At 39.4% G+C, this 22,189-nt stretch overlaps 1 protein-coding gene across 2 annotated transcripts in view; it reads right to left on the bottom strand.

The window, feature by feature from the left end:
• Positions 1–22,189, bottom strand: part of LOC112145601 (latent-transforming growth factor beta-binding protein 2) — an 83,565-nt gene that overhangs the window by 50,495 nt on the left and 10,881 nt on the right. For both annotated transcript variants that reach the window (XM_024270955.2, XM_024270946.2), the window contains exons 3-5: positions 18,266–18,536; positions 4,758–5,023; positions 3,869–4,048 (exon numbers count right to left, since the gene is read on the bottom strand). In XM_024270955.2, the coding sequence (XP_024126723.1) occupies positions 3,869–4,048; positions 4,758–5,023; positions 18,266–18,536 (717 nt within the window). The remainder of the gene's footprint in view (positions 1–3,868; positions 4,049–4,757; positions 5,024–18,265; positions 18,537–22,189) is intronic.

The following is a 22,189-nucleotide window of genomic DNA, read 5'->3' as shown; positions in this document are numbered from 1 at the left end:
AAATGAAAATAAATCTACTCAGGCAAGAGGAATTAAGAAAAGAAGCACCCCTCGGGTCACAAAGAAAGTGTTGCACTTTTTGGCAAATATAACCATCATGGAGCTGAGCTGTGGATGAATACCTTTTGTTTTTATAACAAAATAAGCCAGTAACAAAATAGTAAGGAGTAAACAGCGAACCAGAGAGAAGCTGGACACTCTTGATGGCATGTAAAGAGATGAGCTCGCTGTCAAACGGAATTAAAAACAGTGAGACTGCAGGACAACAGAAGGGAGGAACTGAACAAAAATAGACAAGCAACAAACAGAGATGGAACGGATTAGTAGAGAATGCAAACAGAAACGACTGAAAAAGAAATGTGGCCAAAAAATGCGTAAGACTACAGACAGAGCCAGCACTGGGGTTCAGACGCACAGGAAGGCCTCCAGTGATTGGACATGCAAACAGAATAACCACCTCAAAGAGGCAATTAAAGCTCCTTACACAGGGATGCTTTTCCGACTGGCCTCCGTTAGGCCGGTCCCAACCCAGCATGAGGCAGAAATTATCCCAAAAGCAAAAAATCTCCACTCTGTTACTTTTCCGCCTGTCAGTCTATCTAGCAGCTACTAATAACCAAGCACATGCAAACAATTCTCACTCAATAAACAGCCGTTTACCCCTAAAACCTGGTCTAATAGCTGGAGTTAAAGCAAGCGTGGTACACGGTGTGTGAATGAAGCGAGGCTGTTATAATTATCCAGGCACATTTTACTGCTTGGTGAGGGCAACATAACAACCGCATGAGATAACTGTTTGCTGTCCACTTGACATTCTTTGACGAGCACGCACACTGATGCAGTCACAGAATGAATAGTCAAATGGAAATAAATCGCTTTTTAATATCCACTTAGCACATGTTTTTAAATGACTGAGGACATTTAAATTGAGGCGGAAAAACAATATTTTGAGGATGAAGTAAAAGCAAGACTGTATTTTGAACGTGCACATACAAATCTGCAAGTAATCTGCTTTGTTAATTTTTATTGTTTATTTACCTGAGGGTTCTGGGTTTTAGGACCAAAGTTGGTTTTCTAGGATAGTCGACTTTGTTTAGGCAGGGTGTGAAGAACAAACAAGAAAACATATCTGTTTATGCAAGTGGACTCTGGTGTGCTCAGATATTCGGCAAACAAAACAAAGTAAGTAAACAGCGAACATAAACGAAGTACATTTTTAAATAACAAAAATAGGGAATTTCATGTATAAAAGTCTATTGCATCATGTTGTTCACCTTTCAACCACAGAAAAACCAGCTTTCACTGATTCACACAGGTGGTTTGGAAGAGAGTTATCACGCCAGATGCCTGGCCTGACATGACCCTGCACGGCTGTACTCCCAGTGGGCTGGATGGCTCAGCATGAGCAAACTTAAGAATAAGTTGGTAAACATCTTCTGGGAAGGTATGGATTCAAGTTATGGTCAGATGAGTTTATACTAAAGCTGCATATTATCTGGTTTTCTTCTTCCAGGTTCTTTTTCAGAGTTAAAATCATTTTTAGGCAATGCCATGTCTAAACAAGTAGTGACTTCACTTGTGTGACTTAGTGAAGGGAATCCTCCACTCATCTCTATCAAAAGAAGAGGAAACCAAGTCATTAAGATCAATGATTACTTGATTTGACCTTTGGCTTTAAGGCAGGGATGTCCAAAGTCAGTCCTCGAGGGCTGGTGTCCTCCCTGTTTTCCAACGAACCTACCATTGAAGCTCCTAACTAGCTAAACACACCTGATCTAAGTAATCAACAGCAGATTATGCAGGGTTTCTGGAAAACAGGCAGGAGGCCGACCTTGAGGCCTGGATTTGGACACCCTGGTCTAACCAATTTAACCCCTTTCTCTGTGTCAGAATGTGTTGAGATTGCATTAATTGTGTCAGCTTCATAGTAAAACATTTTTTAAATGGATAGCAGAACAAACCTCACAATCATAAGTCAATATACATAGTAAAGTATGCAACAAAAAAACGTTAAAGGATCATAGTGCATGCAAAAGGTGGGTTTTGACCCATAATTGTCAGGTTTGTTCTGCCAATCATTTTGCTGTGGTGCAGAGGTAAAGCAGCCAAAATGGCAGGTTCAGTTCCTGCGCTGTGTGCCCAAGAGTCAGTGTCCTTGGGCAAGACATTGTACCCCACATTGGTTATTGGTTGGCACCAGTGTTTGGCAGCAGTGTGTGTGTGCATGGGCAAATGGGACTGTGACTGAAAAGTGTTTTGAACTTTCTAAGAGGGGAATAAAGCACAATATAAATAAACATCATAATTTACCATATTAGTTTGAGTTAGCTTTTACACATGACCATCCATCCATCTTTTGTATCTGCTATGTCATGCTCAGGACTGCTGGAGTCAATCCCGGCTACAGTGGGTCAAAGGTGAGGAGTGTCCTGGTCAGGTTGCCAGCCTATTTTAATTGATGGTCAAAGTGGTAAAAACTTAATTTTAACCTAAAAAATAATTACTTCTTTCACTAAACTGTAAAAATAAAAATAAAACAAAAGAGTCAAATGGACAGTATAACATCCCAACAAAAGACATGATACCTAAATCAGTATTATTATTAGGGCTAGAAATCACTGGGTACCTCATGATACGATGCGCGATACATGGCTCACACTATTGATTTCAATGATATCGGGACACTCCGATAATTGGTAAAAATCATCTAAATGTCATGATCAACCCAATTTATTTTGGCGCACCCCTATTATTGACTGCCTCCCTGGCCTTATGAAGTGACCCACTTTTGAACTCTAACTGCTGATTGAAGCCAAGTTTATCCAGACACTGTCAAGAGGTCTTAAGACGGACCTTTTTAACAACTTTGCCCAAACTTGTTCAAATTCTTAGTCTAGAATGAGGTCAAAAACTTACTAAAGATGTATCCATGAATTCTTTTGTACCTATTTTAATCTGAAGAATGAGAAATGATGGATTAAAGGAAATTCTCTAGAGTTATATGTAATAGTAATAAAATTATAGCTTTTCCAATTGTTTGATGTAGACTAGGCGCTATCTTAAAATTTACAGCTTGATCCCAAACTGTCTGCTCATTTTCTTTTTTTTTATAGATCTAACTTTAACAAGAAAATGACAAATCTCACAATTTATGCAGTTGCATATTTGCTTCACAGACTGAGCTCAAAACATGATGAACTACTACCCCTCAACCCCCCACCATCAGCATTGATCGCATCCTTTCCTTCCCACGAACGACTCTTTGTGAAAAACGAAGCAAAGCTTTCTGGATAAATGGCAGATTTTAAAGTAATCCAAAAAAAAAAAAAAAATCCAGTTCATGCTGCTACTTTTTCTTTCTTTCTGCTTCTCTCCCTCCTCTTTTATTAGTTTGTGCTCTCCCAGGGAGAATGTTAAATGGTTAATGGTGGGGCCAACCGCAAGGTGCAAACCGCAAAGAGATGGGGCTAAGTGTTGGGAGCGTGGGACCACCAGCTCCACGTGTGTGCCTGCAAAGAGAGATTAGCCCCCTTCCACAAAGTTCCACATTCAATCTGTTATAGCCACGTCTCTTCGGCTTTCTCCGTCTATCTTTCCTCTCGTCAGAGAATGTTTTTATGGTAGCTTCAGCTTTTAACTACAGTACTCTGCCTTCTTTCTAAGCTTGGTGTTAAGGGAAGACAGCATGCAACTGGGAACCCATTTTGTCTAGCTCACCCTATAAAAAAAGAGTTATGTACCCAAGTGAAGACAAATGGTTAGTGTAGGGCAATTAGGAAATAAGAAAAAAAAAAGACAGAGGCAAGAAAATGTAATACAAGACAGATCACAGTCTCAGACAAAAAAAAGGCCTGGAGTCAGCACTCACAGAGTCTGAAGCCCTGGCTCTTTGGCTGTTGCTGCTGCTGCTGCGAAGTTTCACTGTACACAGTGGTAATGTCTCCCTTCTCACAGTTGTTGTAGCAGCGTCCGCCATTGCACACCCTGTTGCACATCATGGGTGTGAAGACGATCTTGATGCGGTCCAGGTTCGAGGTGAGGTTGGCACCTGAAAGACACACACACACCTGCTTGAGCAGAAGCAGCCCGAAGAAGATCTGCATCTTTCCCGCTTCAGTCTCCGAATGACTCACTCTCCGTCTGGGCAAAGGGAAAAGTTTATAAGGGTGTGTGCTGAAGGGTTGGACAGTGGCACGCTGCAGCTGAACGAGTGATGCGCCACAGGTCAGCAAATGGGGGGAAAGAATACCGTTAGACATCAGGCAAACATCCAAGCCCTTTATCTTCAGGAGACGCTGGTTTGGAAGTGTATACGTATGAGAGAGACAAAGAGAGAGTAAGTGCAAGTGAAGATTGTGTAATGTTGGAAATCTGTTCAACAGCCGTTACTCTGGTACAGGAGAAGAAAAAAAACACCAGGAGGTAGAACATCAGACTTTCGGATATAATGGACAACATTGGGGAAAACCGCATACTTTTTGAGAAGAATACAAACTGAAAGAAACAAAGTAACATTGTTTTTGTTGTGGGTAAAGGCGCCAGAGTTCATTGCCTGTCATATCGAAGTGGTGACAGCACGGATTTCAAGGCATGCAAGTGTGCAAACGCACAGAGCGTTGATATAAATCTTTTCAATGGTCTTCTTGTCAGCATTCAAGTGACACCATAAGATTTGTGGGAACTTATTGTTCTGGTCATGAGTACTAAACATGTGCAGGCCCAAGTTTGAAGATATAACACGAGCTTGTTGTTCTCACCTGCTGGCAGCAACACGTTGTTGAACTGTCCTTGTAGTTGTCGGTTGTTGGTCTGCCTGTGAGAGCCAGAAGAGGGTCCAGATGGAGTGTTGCTGTGTCCATTCCTATGATTGTACCAGCTGTGATCAACACTGTGAGCGTGGCCGTTACTACTTGGTAGAGCATTGGAGGTTATAGGCCCAGAGGATGATGGATAACGCTTGACGGTACGGGAGGTCCCTGAGTGTTGGGGCGAGGAGTCTTGAGGGTCCCGCTTCATTTGGCTCCTGCCAATCACATCATCACAAAACCATTAATGCGTGACCTTGGATTAATATACAACTGAGAAAAAAAAGTATCTGACTTTGAAAAACAGTTGTGTAAAATCAGTCTAGATTAGGGGTGGGAAAACTACAGCCCGGGGGCCATATTCGGTCAGTTGAACTACCGTATTTTCCGGAATATAAGGCACAATCCGAATTCTTCCCTTTTCCCTTCCCCCTCGATGTCCGGGAAATGTATTTTTTAAATCTGACCCTCCAAACGGAGGGGTACAAATTTCTCTGTTGCAAGAGTAAACCGCATCGCGCTAAGAAGCGCTTTTCTTCACGTGGGTGTGCTCTGAAGCACAGATGTTTAAATTTAAATGTAAGTAATGACTTTTTGCTGTAGCATGATCTTTTGAATGTTATAAAACCGCAGTTGGAATATATTTTCAAGCCCTGGAAGCTCCATGCTAAAGCTAGTGGACTGGCGATTATTGGTGACGTCATAACTCTCCATTTGGAGGGTCAAATGAAGGGCTAGGGAGAAGGGAAGAATTCAGATTGGGCCTAAGTCGCAGTTTTTTTAGTTTAGTTTTCATAGTTAAGCCAGAGGTGCGACTTAAACTCAGGAGTAACTTATTAGTTTGTGTGTGTGTGTTTTTAGACATAAATTGGCCCATTTATGTAATTTTCCCAGTAAACACCAGTTGTCCTTTAGCGGTTGTTTCCTTTAACAAGAAGGAAGGGGCTATGTCTGAGTATAAGTATTTGTTACTAATAGCAGCAGAAGAAGTCTCAAACAAACATGGAAGAGAATCTGATTGTTTTCCTCTTAAACTTTTTAGACATTTTTCGAATACAGATCAAAAGATTAGTATTATTGTACTGATTTTATTTTATTTTTGGCTTGGTGGGTTTGTTCTGAAATGTCAGACTTTTCACCTAAAAGTGTGACTTATAGAAGGTTTTTTTCAACTTGATTAGACATTTTTTGCTCTTGCGACTTATACTCCGGAAAATACGGTATTTAGTGCGGTCTGACAAACTGAAATATTGTCCTTAATAATGTTTTATTTTCCTTGTAATTCTGGTAAGTCCTTGATGGTACACAACAAATACACTGACCTTCGTCTATTGGTGCAGAAAGTTATTCTGAATTCATGTGGTGTTGGAAGATTTGTTGTTTTTCCGACAAGATTTGTTGCATTCTTAAATTTGGACATGGATTTTTCCGATCGTTCAAACACCACATGAACACAACATTTCTGTAAGATTGCATTTTTACCCAAGGGATATCAACCCATCAGTGCAATTATCTCCAAAATGAGAGCAAAAGCCACACATTTTGAAATAAAAACTCAAAAATGTTCTTTTAGAAGTGATTTTCTATCAAATTAAAGTCGGGTGTTCATCAAGATTCCATGTTGTTTCTTTCTCTTATTAGGTATATAACAAAAACACTCTGGCAAATTTTAGATCCCTTTGTGGCCCATAAGTCTAAAAGTTTGCCCACCCTTGGTCTAGATCTTGTTATACTGCAAAAAAAAAGAATAAAAATAATTTGTAGAGGGTGTGGACCAATCCTAGATCTTGTCATATTTGATTTTGTGGATAAGGCACAATAATTTAGAAATAATGAAATTTTAATTGGGTGAAATTGTACCGTATAATCACTTAAACTCAAGGGGCTTCTCAGTTATCATCCGCTAAGGCAAAACTATGACCAATCAGTGAAATGTGGCGCTTAATAAAATATAATTCACTTTTACATCTGATTAAGTAAAAACTAAATACCCCAGACTGTAAGTGCATGTTTGTGCTTGTAAGGCTGCAACCTCAGAAAAATGAGCAAACAAACAGAGCAGATCTTTCCATCAACCTTTGGTTTTGCTCGACTGAAACAGGAGCTCTTTGTTTTGTCTAGATGTGGCAAACCACGGAGCAACAATCTGAAATTTGCACTGGGCTTGAGGAAGTATTAAAACCAGGGCAGACAGTCAGAGTGTGGCCGTGGCTGTGGGAGGGGCGGTATTAGATTTTCGACCAACAACCAAACCCCTGGAAGCTGAAAGAGACGAGTGGCTCTCAGGCAAACAGCCAGACAGCTGTACCTAGGCTCTGGGATTGATCTTGGAATGCTTAGATCCAGGTCTTGGAAAAACATTTAGATTCCCATGATCTACCCTGACAGACAGTTACCAGAGCAAAGCAAAGACAAACTATGGCCAACAGATCAGACAAAGTGTTTTTACAAAACACACCTGGGCTCCTAAGGGGTCTCATGGCTGTAATTAATATCCTAATGAGAATAAGAAATTCCTGAAGTGGGGATTCAAACTGCTCTTTGAATGTTTAGTAGCTGAATCTGTTGACCTGCAGATGCCCAATAATGATAATGACAATCAGGCAATAGACATGTGCAGTGTAGGCACCAAATATTTATGTGCACACACTTCCAAGCACAAAAGCAGACACACACACACCCAGCCCCAGCTGTGTTAGATGCAGCACAAGCCTCTGCAAGTTTCTTTGAACGCTGGGTACAACCACATTCCTGCTGCCAATAAGGACAGGAGGGTAAATGAAAAGGGGAAGGCAGAAAACATTTGATAAGAGAGGCTCATGCTATTGTTACAGGAGACCACAGGCGGCACCTGGAGCTGCCAGCTGGTGAGTGAGATGCTCAATCCCCAGGGCGGTTCCTCTAGATAGGATGTGAGGAAGGGAAACTAGAGGTCCTTGTGTCACGACAGACAGGAAGTTGTGAACCGAGTGAGAGCTTTCAATCGTAATTACGAAGTTTTTTATTTTTTTATTTTCCAATGCTGACTCTAACACCTGGTCAACGAGCATCCTTCCTCACTTCCTCAGCCAGATGTTGCCCCTTTCTGACTTTTGAGCAAAAGAAGCTTCCTCCTTGCATCAGCTCATCGCTGATCTCAGTGCCTGCAGCTTACGGGGCACAGTGGGAAAACATGACATGCTCTGCATGGATGATGTCATTTTAGGAGACGGCCCCTTTGATCTGGGGATGCACCACTCTTCCACTTTGTACTGAATGAAAGCAATTTGTAAAATAGCTGTTAGGAACAAAACTTTTAAGAAAATCTGGTGACTTGATGTAATTTTTTTAGCAGATGGTGCAAAAACTTTACATTATTTTAAATATATTTGCAGAATTTAGACAAGACTGTGAAAACAGTTATAGTATTTTGTTATTACAAATAGAATTTTAAATCAGTGAAAGATCCACTCTAAAGAAAAATGTTTTTTTTGTTATTTTTACATGTTCTTGTAGCATTATTCTAATGATGGAAGACATATATAAGATAAATCAAGCTTAAAATTGCATTTCTGAATTTTTTTTAATTTAAATTGTTGTGAAAAAGGAGCAGACAAGAAATGACTTCAGAAAAACCCTGGAGATGTGACATTGAAACTACAATCAGAAGGCCACAAACTCCATGCTCTGCTCTGTTCCGATGCATCCACTTGAAGACAATAGATCCATTAACTTATATGTTTTTCTGGCTCAAAACTTTACGGCTAGATAGCTCCAATATTGCTCAAGATGTTTGTTGCACCGCTAATGTTAGGTTGATGTTGTGAGGGGCTGTAAGCTAGCAGAAGAGCGTGTAAATAGATGGATGATGGGAATTGGGGGCTCCAACAGTACCCATAACTCAGAGGGGAATTTTTAAAGGACTCTGCAGAAATTATTTCCGAGAAAAGGACATAGGTTGCATTATTTTGGCTTAAAAACTGCATAATCATAGTAAAAGATTACTAGGAACGGTTTTACAATAGAAAAAAAGATTGTTGGAGTGGGAATTCGACATTTGCAAATTTATTGTTATTGAATTCCACAGTTCTTATTAGAACTACTTTAAGTTTATGGGGTTATTTCACTATTTTTACAGTCATCACCAACGTGGTGAAACATTTTTCTTCGCCGTGCAGATATCATTATCTCCCAAGCGAATGAGTAAAATATGATAATTGTCTGGCTAAACACTTGTTCAAAGTGATAGCCAGTAAGGCGTCCAACTCAGACATGAGATCATTGGCTCTCTATCTTCTTTTTGTCATTGATTTCACATAAAGATGTGGAAAAGAATTAGAGCTAAACCTCTGCACTTCTGAGAAAATTACAAATATTGGGAATGGCAAAGAACCTGCATGAGGCAGCCAACACTTTGCACAAGTATGACTTAGGCGAATATTAGTTCTCAAAAACCATGACCAGGCATGAGCAACACTTCCAGGATTCTGAGACTTGAAAACAAGACACTTTTGAAGCTCAAACAGCACGTTCAATGCAGCATGAAAACTAAAATAAGCATTGAGTGCTCAGAGAGCATAAAAAAGTAAAATAAAACAACATTTTAGCTGCAATATTTAATAAAATGTGCTGAAATCAAGTATTGTACCATTGAGGAGAAGATGCTAACTTTTTGTCTTTTAAAAATATTATGTGATGGCAGGAAGTGAGTGGCTTTGTTTAACTGCATGGATCCTCCTGAGGAAGAGGCTTCAAAAATATCTCCTTCAATCATCCAAAGGATAGCAGCTTTGCATCTGTAAGTTGTCCATTAGGATACAAGTACCTCTCGGACAGACAGAGGGATTTTGGATTTATTTGAGGGTTCTCACACACACATACACGGGCTGACCCAGATCCTCAAGAACAGTTTACATCTTAAACCATCTCTGTGGCCCACTTTCTATGATCGGTGTTTACATGAAGCATTTCAAAGTAATGTATGGGCCACAGCTGATTCATTTTTGAACGGTTCAGTCTCTGCAGAGCTTCGTGATCCTCTGCCTAAACATAAATCTTCGGAGGAATAAAGAATTCTTGACAGCTAATGTATTCCAAGCTGAGAAACTCCTTCTAGGCTCAGCGAAGCAGGTCAGCGCGGAGATGTGAGACAGTTTTTCAGCTCTTCTGTCAGCATTGCAACTGAGCACAGGTCCAACTTGGCAAAAATCATTTCTCATTTTGAATTGTTTGAGAATAACAAAGTCTAAACCAACATCTAATGCCTGGCATTCTTGGCTTCTAGTAGTCGATGCAGGAAAGAGACTGATCTGAAGAGATAGTGTGGATCTTGGCTCAGAGCAGACTGTCTGTGACAGCAGACAGAAGTTTCTGGCATCAGTTTCCCAGTCTGGGTTAACTTCCAGCCTTGTCACTTTCATCCCCTGACATTTTTCTTTTTGCTGGACTGCGCCTGACCTCTGCAGTGATGAGCAGCGACCCCATGCAACTAACACACCGTTTATAACCGGTCAAAACAAGGACCCCTTCATCCTGAAAGTAATTAGTCTTTTTGTTTCAGACACATGCACACATTTTGGACAGTGTGAAAGCACTAAAGATTTAAACAAGGTGCCATCAAAGTCTATCTATAGATCAAAGACTGGACGCATTTACCTAATTCTGATGAAATGTTCAAAACTAACATTCATTTCTGTGACTTTGCTAACCACAAATTTTATTAGCAGCTCAACATTTAGCTTTTTATGGCTCAGTCATCTCAAACCTTGATGGCAACAATATAAGTGGAGCTAGTTAGGATGATAATTTAGACAAATTGTGGTACAAGCACCACATTCGTCATGGACATATCTTAGGATCCTTCCTTAAAAAAAGCATGTTAGCCACAAGAAAATCCAAAATGGCCACCATTTTTAAAGATGGTGGCCATATTTTATGTATTTTTATTTCATAGTCTCAATCATGCATTGTTGAGACTGCATTTTGTTCACGCACAAACATGAGTCGTACCTATAGAATACTATTACATGTGTATTATTTATATATATTATATACATTTTAAAATCTGGGATTTTCTCGTGGCTAACATGCGTTTTTTAAAGAAGGAATCCTAAGGTAAAGCTATGCCATTTTTGGTGCTTGTACCACAAAATGGACGGACTATCTTACCATTCAGGATCAGCAGCTCTCCAATTTTAAATAACTTTTAAGAAATCATCCACAAAGCATGCAGTTATTTGTTTCCATTTTTTTGAAACTACAAAATAGTGTATTTTTTAAACCCAACAGTTGCAGGAAATCAACATGTAAATAGACAGTAGTCTTAGGTTTTATGGCAGAACACTCTTATACGGTACATAAGTGCTTTTGTCTGTAAAATCTTGAAGCTGTATCCTTTAATTGCTTAAAAAATTATTAAAAAGTCATCATTGCACTGCTGCAATCAGCTAGTTAAGAAAAAAAATCAAATGTTAACTTATCTTTGTAAGCTTAGCCTGCGTGTGAAATTCACAAAACAGCAACAGAATAGCCTCTTTCACATTAAAGTCCTAACCTAAATTACAGTTTTGAGACTTTTAATGACTGAAAGGTTGTAACTTTTTATCACAGCCTGTTCTGTTAAAAAAGGGGGAAAAAATAACTTTCCTCTCTTAGTTAAAACCAAAACAACATAGCAAAGCAAGTTTATTTGATCAGTGGAATTCAAACACAAAGTAATTCAAATGTACAGAAAACTAAGTTAAAGCTAATTGAAAAAAATTCCAGTTAAATTAGTAAAACAACAATAAAAATGGTCAAAAGTAATGCAATTAAAATGTAATTAATTAATAAACCAGTATATTTAAAAGCAGTCTAGTAAAAAAAAAAAACACTGTACTTTAAGAAACATTTAAAAAGATGTTTATAGTGTGTACTTGAACCTTTTCAACATATTAATATTAACCAACTGAAAATAGTTGAATGAAAAGGTTGCACTTTCCATTTAATTTTCATTCATTTGTGTTCATCTGATGGATTGTGGATGTACACTGGTAAAAACAAGAGACGTTAATTCGTGATTAAAACTAATAAAAAATCATTTCCACATTGTGTCAGTGATCCAAAAAAGGCCCTTCTCCTCTAAATAATAAGCTTCTGTCTACAAATAAGTTGTGCGTTTAGTAGAATAAGACCAAACATCAGTGAGCAATTAAGGCAGTTTCTTTTAGATAATATCTCCAGTCATAATGACTTAGATAATTATGAATCAGAGTAAAATATTTCCCTTTGTGAAAATCCGGGTGTGTGGCAGGGCCTTCTGTGGATTATATACCATGAATTTGCTCCAAAGGATGAATTTCATAAAGGTTTGTGATTGGTTGATACTATGGTTCTTAATGACAATAAAAAGAAAAAGGAAAAAAAAAAGGTTTAAAAGAACAGAGTATTTTTGGATCAAGCGAGACATTTTCAAATGAAGACGTGAAGTCCTACCTCACTTTGTGAGAACAGCACTTCTCCCCAGCAGCATGAAAATAGATTTTCTGCAATTTTGACCTCATTGAGGTTTGCATGATCAAAACACGGGACAACTGCAGCCCATTCACAAACAGCTTAATTATTATCATGCGAGTGCCAATCTGTCTGCTTCCAGCAGAGCATTTACAGAGTTTTCAAAGAAATTCAATAAACCCGGGATTTGGACGAAAGCAGGGCAGTGTGGTAACTGTGGTTCAGAGGCTGGAATCAGAAAGCCTGGAGGCATGAGCCGAAAGGCCATTCAATATTCTTCAGTTTATTGTAGTTGCTGTGATCATTCACTTAGTCAAATGCCACAAGACAGGTCAGCAGGAAGAGCCATTACAAAGTGCTGACTAAGGCTGAGAGTTTCTTGACGATCAGGCTCACGTGTCCGACTGCTCTGAGGCAAACTCCAGCAAGAAGGAGGTAAATTGTAAACACAGTCTTCTAAAAACATGACATTCCTTAACTTTAAACACTATAGGTTCATTAATTTTACAAATCAGTATAAAATCAAGGTTATCAACGTTGAGCTTTTGGTTTGTATGCCTATTGTAACTGGGTGTCCTGACGTTTGCGTGGATTAACTGGTCCCAGCACAGCCATACTGCTGTTTCCTGTTGTCAGCATTACGCTTCATACGGAAAAGATGAGCTTGACTGATGTTGTCTCCGTCCACCTAAGAGCCAGAGCCGGAGAGCATTCTGGGCCGGTTGCCCTCCTCCTTACAACTGCCTCTCTGACAGCTGCAGAAGCCTGTATGATGAGAGGGATTTGGCTGCAGGGACAGAGTCTGCTGGCACTGCGGCACAAGCAGACAGGGAGTTGAGAACACTGCAGCGGACAGGGACACATCGGTCTTGTGCATAGAGCTCAATTGTCTGTGGCCTTTTGTTTGTTCTAGCCTAGCAGGAAGCCAATTACCCATGGGACTCTGTTCTTTTAGGACGAGAATATTGACAGTTTGTGGTCTTTCTCTGTCAATATGATTATGTCTTGGTGGCTTACATTCAAAAATCTTCAGCATACAAGGTAGAGATTGACTTTCATGACTAAATGTTCACTCTTTTGCTTTGATATTAAAGTATAGGAAACCTTAGCCACGTTACAGAAACCTTCCAACCATCGTCTGGTTTGTAATATGCAGCATGCAATGTAAACACCTGCAAGCAGTGACACCAGTTTAGTTCATTCCAAGTCTAACAGGAAAGCAAATCATGACCCCAGATGCACAATCACGTCTTTTTAGAAAAATAAAAAAACATACGGTATTGTTTCTCATGTGGGTTAAGTTCCTTTTACCCCCTTTGTTAAATCTAGACTCTCAATTGAAATATTTTCTTCAGTTTTGGCATAAATACATTTTGAAATTTGAAATTCTTTATATTTAGTATTCTTCAATAAAAGGCTTGCATTAATGAAACTGTATTTATTCAATCTTTAAAACTCTGAGTGTCCATCAAATGAAAGCAGATGTACAAGATATAAAGTTTTCTTCATTTGATAAACAAGGAGAACATTTATCTGCACTTTATAATTGTCAATTTTAGGTTTATCTGTGTTACTTTTACATCTTCACTTTGGTGTAATTGATGGAAAATCAAAAACTCAACACAGGTGTGAAGAACAGCAACTTTAGAGGATTCAGGGGTGGAAATGAAAACAAAGTTTAAAAAAAATACTATATGTGTGTGACCTAAAGTCAACAGACCACAATCACTGGACATGTTAGTTACAAATAAAAATAGATATTGATAAAAAAATAAATAAATACTGCACACCACCATTTTTGGACTTATTTATCTGATCTAAAATTGGTTGCAGGCTCAACTCTACATGTGTTGTTCTTTGGTAACAAAAATATAACATTTCTCCAACATAAATTGTGGTAGATTTTGGCTGCAAAAATGTCTTTGGGAAATTAAAGGAGTGCAGATATGATACAATCCACTGGATGCATTAGTGCTAACTGAACAAAAACAAAAAAAACACACAAAATAATAACATTTCCTTTAAAAAAAATACATAAAAAAGCAATTCTTGTGTCTCTAAGCTCATTATCTCCCAGCATTCAAGGGTTTTGACAATTTAGTAAAATGTAGACAAAATATGCATGGAATACACAACAGTCCTAGTTCTGGTTAAGATGCTGCTTATAAAGTTGACTTATTTTAAATCTATTGTCTAAATGATCTGAATAAAATTAGACAAAACAGAGATTAGGTACAGCCTGATTGAACCCAAACAATAAATGTACATGAAAATGAACAAACCTGGTTTTTACATTATTAAATTACACATTTAAAAGAGTTGAACTCAAACTTTAAGCAGCTTTGTCATATTTGTAGTTGGCAGCTGTCCTGAGTCTGATAATGTAATTGAGACTTTAGAGACATGACCTTTGTGGAGGTAACCTGTGTGCACATCCTGTTCTGCCCTGCTCTGTTTCCTGCAGAGATGAGTTAGAGAAAAAGGGTTAGTGATAGTGTTGAGATGAAGGACAAGAGGGAGGTGATGAATTGGCTCTGCTTCCAAGTACAGGGCCAACAAGGAAACACAGGAAATGGATTTGTTCCAAAGGGCATGTTATAGTAGACCACATTACGTGGTATTTAGCTCTCTACAGTATTTTTTTAATTATTTCTAAACTAAAGGTGAATTTACACCGAACCCGATTCGCGAGACAAACTTGCGTGCCCCGCCTATCTTTTGCTGCGTGGCGAATTCGCTGCTCGCCACCTGTCAAAAAATGTATTTTGATGCTACGGCTGCATGTCTCCATGTTTGGGTTTAGGATTATTATTAACAGATTATCAAAATAAATATTATTAAAAGATGTGTCTGTATGACAGCCGCTTCCAAAGGGTTTCTATGTCTCAAATCGCGCCGTGTGACTTCAATACGCCTCAGAGCGCATCTGTACCATTGAGTTAACATTGAAAATGGCCACATCTGCCGCGCAAATCGCGTTTAGTGTCAATGCACCTTAACAGAGAAGACACACACTGATAAAAAACCTAAAGGTTTGGGGTTTTTCGGAATTTAAGTAGGTATGCAGTACCATCCATCCATCTTCTTGTCCGCTTCTTCCCTTTCGGGGTCGCGGTAGTGCCGGAGCCTATCCCGGCTACTGAAGGGCGAAGGTGGGGTTCACCTTGGACAGGTAGCCAGTCTGTCACAGTATGCAGTACCCATAGACAAAATATGGAAATGCCACTGGCCCTAAAAATCGCCAATTAACAATGTTAGATGTTCTAATAGTCAGAAACTAGCGATGGCGAACGCAGTTTTGACTAAGACTAAAACATGACACGCAGGAAGCCAACAGAACATTCCAACACCAGTGACATTGTGAAGGCTCCCTAAATACCTGCAACAATTCACCAAATGAAAACAGCTGCACCCAATTGGGACATCACCCAACAGCAAAACACCCAAAGCTGTGACAGAAGACAGTCGTTCGAAAACCAATTTTATTATTTTACCAAGAAAAGTTCATACACAGCAATATTTCGATGAATCAAATTAATCCACTGAATCCTGACTGAAGGAGTTAACTCCAGGGACTAAACAAGCACTCAGTCCCCAAAACCTCACACTTAAAGACTCACTCAGTTGAGTTTGTGGTGTTATTAATGTGTTCTTTTGGCATTTTTCTGATAATGGAGAACAAAAATAAAGAAAATTAAGCTGTAAATTGCATTCTGACTCTTTCTTAAATTCAAATGGTTGTGAATCAGGAGACAGAAAATGCCATTGGAAAAAGCTTGTAGGTGAGCTGGCATCTGGCTCAAAACTCTGCGGCTGAATAGCTCCAGTATTGCACTGGCAATGTTATTTTGGGGTATGAGGGGCTGTAAGCTAGTGGGAGAGTTAGTAGAGGCAGACTTAATCCGTGACAACAGTCCCCCCCAAAACTCAGGTTTTTGAATTTCGGCTAACAGTATAATAATAATTAAAAGACCACTGGAAACACTTTTAAAATAGATCAAAAGATGATCGGAGTGAGGCTTTAACAATATAAAACATACAGCCTTGAAAAAAATGTTCTTTTAGGCTTGGTGGTCATGGTTTATTGATGCAACATATAGTCAAAAAAATCTTAATCTTAAATCTTAATCTCCCATACTTTCTATATTAAACAGTATAAATAAAGAAAAATGGAAATTTTAGAAACACGAACAACCTTGTGTGGATGGCGCAGAGAGAACGTCTGGAAATCAGAAGTGTAACCGAGCGAGCTAATATTATGCTTCTGCTTTTTCCTGTGGCTCCACTTGACTGTCTGGGTTATTTACAGGGAGCTGCTGACAAAACAACAAACCCTGCTCCAAGAAAGACATACATCGCACCTCACACTTTCTTTAATAGGGGAAAATAAAAGAGGCCTGGCTTGGTGCTGCATGCGCTGAGCTCCCCCAATATATCAGCGGAGGCAGGGCCGACGTGATATACAGCATCTGCGCTCGAGCATCTGTCCTGCCGTCTCCCCTCATCTTAACCCTTGTTTCTTTAGCCTTGGAACCAGTCCTGTTATCTGACTCTCACTTTACATGAACTCACATTACTTCTGCTTTTCTTAAGCTTCATTCTGATACTTGCAACAATGACTTAGGCTTACCATCTGTCCCACTTAGACTGATTGACAGAATGCAGAACATTTGGAGCGATTTCCAAAGGCTTAAAGTATTTCTGGAAGGAGCAAGTATTTAAATAATTGAGTAATTAAAGTCAAATTGAACACATTTTACAATTTTGGCAGAGGTTTTTATTCTTTCCTGAAAGTGGCACACACTGGTTAAGACATCTAACCCTTGGATTAGTTTTAAAACAAAGATTCGAGGCACCTTTCACTGACGATTAGTCACTTCCTCCATTTGTGATAGTGAGAACAGTCATAGCACTGGTATTAGTGATTCAGGAACGCTAAACTTGCAGTCTGTCCCTCTGTTTATCCCAAATTTGTGACTCAGTACACAAATATGTCCTGTGAGTCGAGAACAAAGAAAACATATGCATCGCAACTGTGCACTCTCTGGAGATCTTGTATTGATTAGAAGATTTACTATGACTGCGGAATAATTGCTTTGGGTAGGAGGATGTATGAAAACTCTTTCATGAACCATCTGCCAAGATTTAGTAGTGTTTTACCGAGCTACCACAAACACATGGATGACTTGGCCAGCGCCATTCTATAGCACAAACAAAAAGCCCAAGATGATACAGAACTTTCACAATTAGGAAGAGGAGCACTATAAACGTCAGAAATAATTGAGAATGTTTCTGTGGTTTGGTGGAAAGAAATTACCCAGATGACAAACTGGCTAAATGGTGAATTATGACCTCAGTGCCCAAACAAATTATGGCACTTACACAGTCTGTGAGCAGATCAAAAAAAAAAAAAAAAAGACCGGGCCAGAGTCCAGCATCGAGCGCAATTTGACAAGATAAGTCTGAACCTGTAAGCAATAACAACCCATCATAATATTCCCGGAAACAATTACACGCTTTCAACATCCTTGATCAGGAATATGCTTCTCGCCACGGTAAAGTGATTAATCAAACCGTGAAGTTATTTCCAACATGATTGGAACTTAAACAATCAGTCACCGAAGCCAAGAACCTATTAGGCCTGTCTGATTAGCAGTCTTTGGAGAATTTGTTGAATGCACTGAAAGAGGCCTTTGTCTGAGCAATTGTTAGCTGAATATATTATATTTCACCACAAAAATAGATAGAATAATCTAAAATACAAGTTTTGTTCCTCATTTATACAAAAAAATTAAGATTATTTTGTCTTAATCATGTCAAGTATATCAGGAAATTGCAGTTGAGGTTTAAATGTTTTACCTTTTGTTAAAGGTAAAAATTATGTCAAATTACAAATAGTAATGCTAGACAAACTTGCATTTAAGTGGAATGGTAGCTATTTGTCATTTTTGGTATAAGAGCACACATGTGAAAAGTCTGGAGTCACTTACCCAGAGTGGACAGACAGTTTGGAGGTCAGAGGTCGTGGAGTCTGCGCCTTGGTGGTATCTGTGCCATCCCTCTCTGACGGCCGTCTCTGCGGTCGGTCTCTCTGGAATGGGTTGCTTCCAGGTTCAACGCGCCTCAGGGTGCCTCGTTCTCGAATGTACACCTGCTCTGGGGCCACCTCTTCACAGCGGGGGCCCTGAAAGCCTGAGCGACACACACATGTATGTGGCCGGCTGCACGAGCCACGGTTCTGGCAGGGGGGCTGGCAGTCAGCTGAGGAGAGAGCAGAGATTCAGATCAGTGTGTCAGCGGGTCATGTTAGCACACGAAGGTGCAGAAATGACTTTTTTATAATCCTAACATTAGGATTGGATGTATACAACTGTGAGCTCTATTAGATTTATGTCTAGAAAGCCTGGAGGGGCCGTCAGACTATGAGTTTAGGCGCCATGTTCAATTGTAATGTAAATTGTCTCTTTATTAAATTCATCATAATGTAAAGCTTAAACGACATGGCTGTGGATCAGAAATCTCTAGTTCCTGATCTCAAATCCAAAGTGTGTTTTTGCTATAACACAGGAAGGCTCATAAAACGAGGTCATAAAACAAAGACCAAATACGGAAAAAAAAAAATGTGTACATGTGAGAATATTCAACACTTCATCACTGAGATGGCTCAAATTATTTAGTTAAAAAACAAATAAAACCCGACAGGGCTTACTCTACATGTCAAGGCTAATGTGTGCATAAAATTTATTAGTAGTCTGCAAATACAAAGGTCTGATGGTATTTTGTTCTCTTGGGAGAATAGGATGTGTTAATCTACAGTTGGACCCATTGCACTCCATTTGCCGCATGTGCAGAAAGATTGTGCGGTGTGCACTTTCAAATAAACAAGCTGATCGTGTGTCACAAATCATGCAGAAGACGGCACTTGTGGATTTACAGCACTGTCCGCAAACAGCACATGAGGCCACTGGTCTGTGGCGGCTTACACAAACAGTGGCACTCTGTCAACAAGGCTATGGAATTTTATTGACACAGATGCTGCGGACACTGACAGATCGCAGGCAGGAGCGCTGTGGTGTCACGCTGGGACCTCACTGAATGCAAACGCTATCGTACCTGCTGCTCACGTCATTGATGGAAAAGGGGGTTAAGATTTTGGATTTGTGTGATTTTCAGCGCTAAAATGTTGGAAAGTGTTGTTGGGGAACAAAAGTTTAACTAATGAACGATGTGACATTTACTTCCAACGATTTGTTCATGGAAATTCAAATATACAGCTTTGTGGTTTTCTCATGAAATAAAAAAGTTTGGCAGAAAGCCACAATGTGACAAAGTGTGACAGGAAAACCAGCAAGATGACATCTCTATTATGCTTCACAGCCAGGCTTATGTTGAGGATCGCCTTAAAAAAACCGCAGCCTCTTTCGATTGAAAATTAAATTTAGAAAATCCAACTATAAATTAGTGTTACCTCACAGTGTATCAGGAAAAAAGAAAAAAATAGTGCGAAAAAAACTCAAATAAATCATCAGTTTAAAGACCCACTCCAATGAAAATTGTATTTTTATCATGTTCTTTTGGAAGTTTCTCTTGATGGAGAACATATATAAAAGACTTTAAGATTAAAACTGTGTTTCTGAGTATTTCTTTATTCAAATTTTGTTGGATCAGATGAAAACCAGATGTTTGAAAAAGCTCAGGTTTGTGACACAGCAATTACCATGGGTGGGCCAAAGCTTCCTTTCTGAACTCCAATTCTGAAGCATCCACTTGCAGACAAATAGATCCATTAATGTCTTCATTTTCCTTGTCTGACCTGACATCTGACTCAAAACTGTACGGATGAAGAGCCCCGATGTTGCTCGTTCGTTTTTTTGCTATGCTAATGTCAGCTTGGGCTTGTGAGGTGCTATAAGCTAGCAGGAGAGAGTGTAAACAAAGGAACGATGGGAAATTAGCGGAGGCTAACTTCTGCGGCAACAGTTCCACCTTCAACTCAACTTTCTAATGCAGAAAATATGTTTTAAAAACAACACAGGCTTTTTGATTTTGGCTAAAAACTGCATCATCATAATTAAAAAATCAATTTTACAATAGGAAAAAATAAGTTGGAGTAGGACTTCAAAAACCAACCATCTTAAAAGTTGAACTATTTCAGGGCAAGTTTTCAGTGACCTGTTTCAGCTGTGGGGTGAGGAATTGACACCGGACAAATGGATCACTCGTGCTGACAGAGGGGTGGACAGCCCGGTGACTTGATGGCTAACACATACGCCCCACATGCAGCAACTAAAGCATACGGTGCCCCTGCCTATCTTCGTTGTCTCCGGGACCTGCCTCTGGGCTGCTGAACACATTGTCACAGTAATTGCTGTCGTGCAGATTTTTCTTGCACATCATTAAAACTAATTGCCTCGCATTCCATCCATTTCACAAATATGTGCAGCAATTACTACTTTGCCGCAGTAATAATAAAACGAGAATCCATCAGAAATAAAAGAGAAAAAATGGAAAACATTCCTGGCATTGCCACTTCAGCCTTAATTACGACTGAGACAGACTGGCCAAGTTTCTGGAGACCGTGTCCACATCCAGTCATCTGAAAAGAGGAGACTGTCAGACTGAAGCGCTGCACCCTCCAAATGCAAATGTGCTAATCCGAACACAACGCCAATAAACACGTGACTAACAGCATATTATGGAGACTTAACACTAATTGCTGAAAAACAGCCAAGTTTTTAGGCTTCACCTCTTCAGTGCACTTACAGCAGACATCACTGCATTTTAACAGGGCAGACTGCAAGATGAAAGTGGGTCTTAATATTAATATTGGTAGAAATGATAGAAATATCCCTTACATTATCATTTGTATTATTATTGTCATATGTAATCCACATCAAACATGTGCTGATGTGACAGTTCTCACCATCACTTCACAGCAGAGCAGGAAGGTTTGCATGTTCTCTCTGTGCATGTGAAGGTTTCTACAGGTATGCTGGATCCATAGTACAACACATGCTTTCCTCACAGGTTATGCCTTAGTCACAACTGCCCTTATGGGTAGATACAGGCTATCTGTGGGGAAAGGTGGACAGGATTTTATGTCTGCCACGGACCGCAATGAAGATAAAAAAAATCCTTGAAAAAAAAGTTCAGCGCGCTGTCTTGTTACGGTGCAGATGACCCCACTTTTAATGTAAATGTGCCTCGGACACCACAAGGCTTACGATGCAGTCGCTCCTCTCTACAACCCTCCATGGGTTTGACAACTCAAAAACTTGCAGCACACATATGAGTCAATACCCCATATGGATGTACATGATCAAGGAATTACAAACAGAGGTTGAACAATATTTCTGTTAGTGCAATTCCATTAACGCCAACTCAAGGTGGTTCTTTACTTGAATTGACTGCATACCATGCCAAGACTTGGAATTATTGGTAAGTCTTTACTGATGAGACAATCGGTGGCCTGAGTTGTACCATGTTGTCTTATTACTGTTTAGATCCCTTTAAGTGGTTTGTAGTTCTTTGTTGTTGACTTTTAGTTTGCTCATATCAAATATTGCCATTTTTGTCCCATCTTTAGCAAGAATTTTAGTTTATTTTTGCCCACACTTCCACTCAGCTGCAACTAACTTGACGGCCTCTCCCAACAATTAAATTTCTACATTCCTTTCATCAATAAAGATGAAATCTGAGTACAATTTCTAAAACAATTCAAACCTTGAAAGAAATTCTCAACTCTGCAGAGGTCCTGCCATTTGTCTTGCCAAAGACAACCGTGCTGTTTCTGAAAATAATATTGACAATAAAAGCTTAATGAAAATAACCTCTGGAAGGACTCACTACCATCTGACAGCATTCCACATGATCACAATTTAGTCAAATAAGGAACGAGGTCAAGACTAAAGGCC

Source organism: Oryzias melastigma, linkage group LG22, assembly GCF_002922805.2.
Source record: "Oryzias melastigma strain HK-1 linkage group LG22, ASM292280v2, whole genome shotgun sequence".
NCBI lineage: Eukaryota > Metazoa > Chordata > Actinopteri > Beloniformes > Adrianichthyidae > Oryzias > Oryzias melastigma.
Note: the sequence above shows the minus strand (reverse complement) of the source record. Positions and strands in the feature narration are given on the sequence as shown.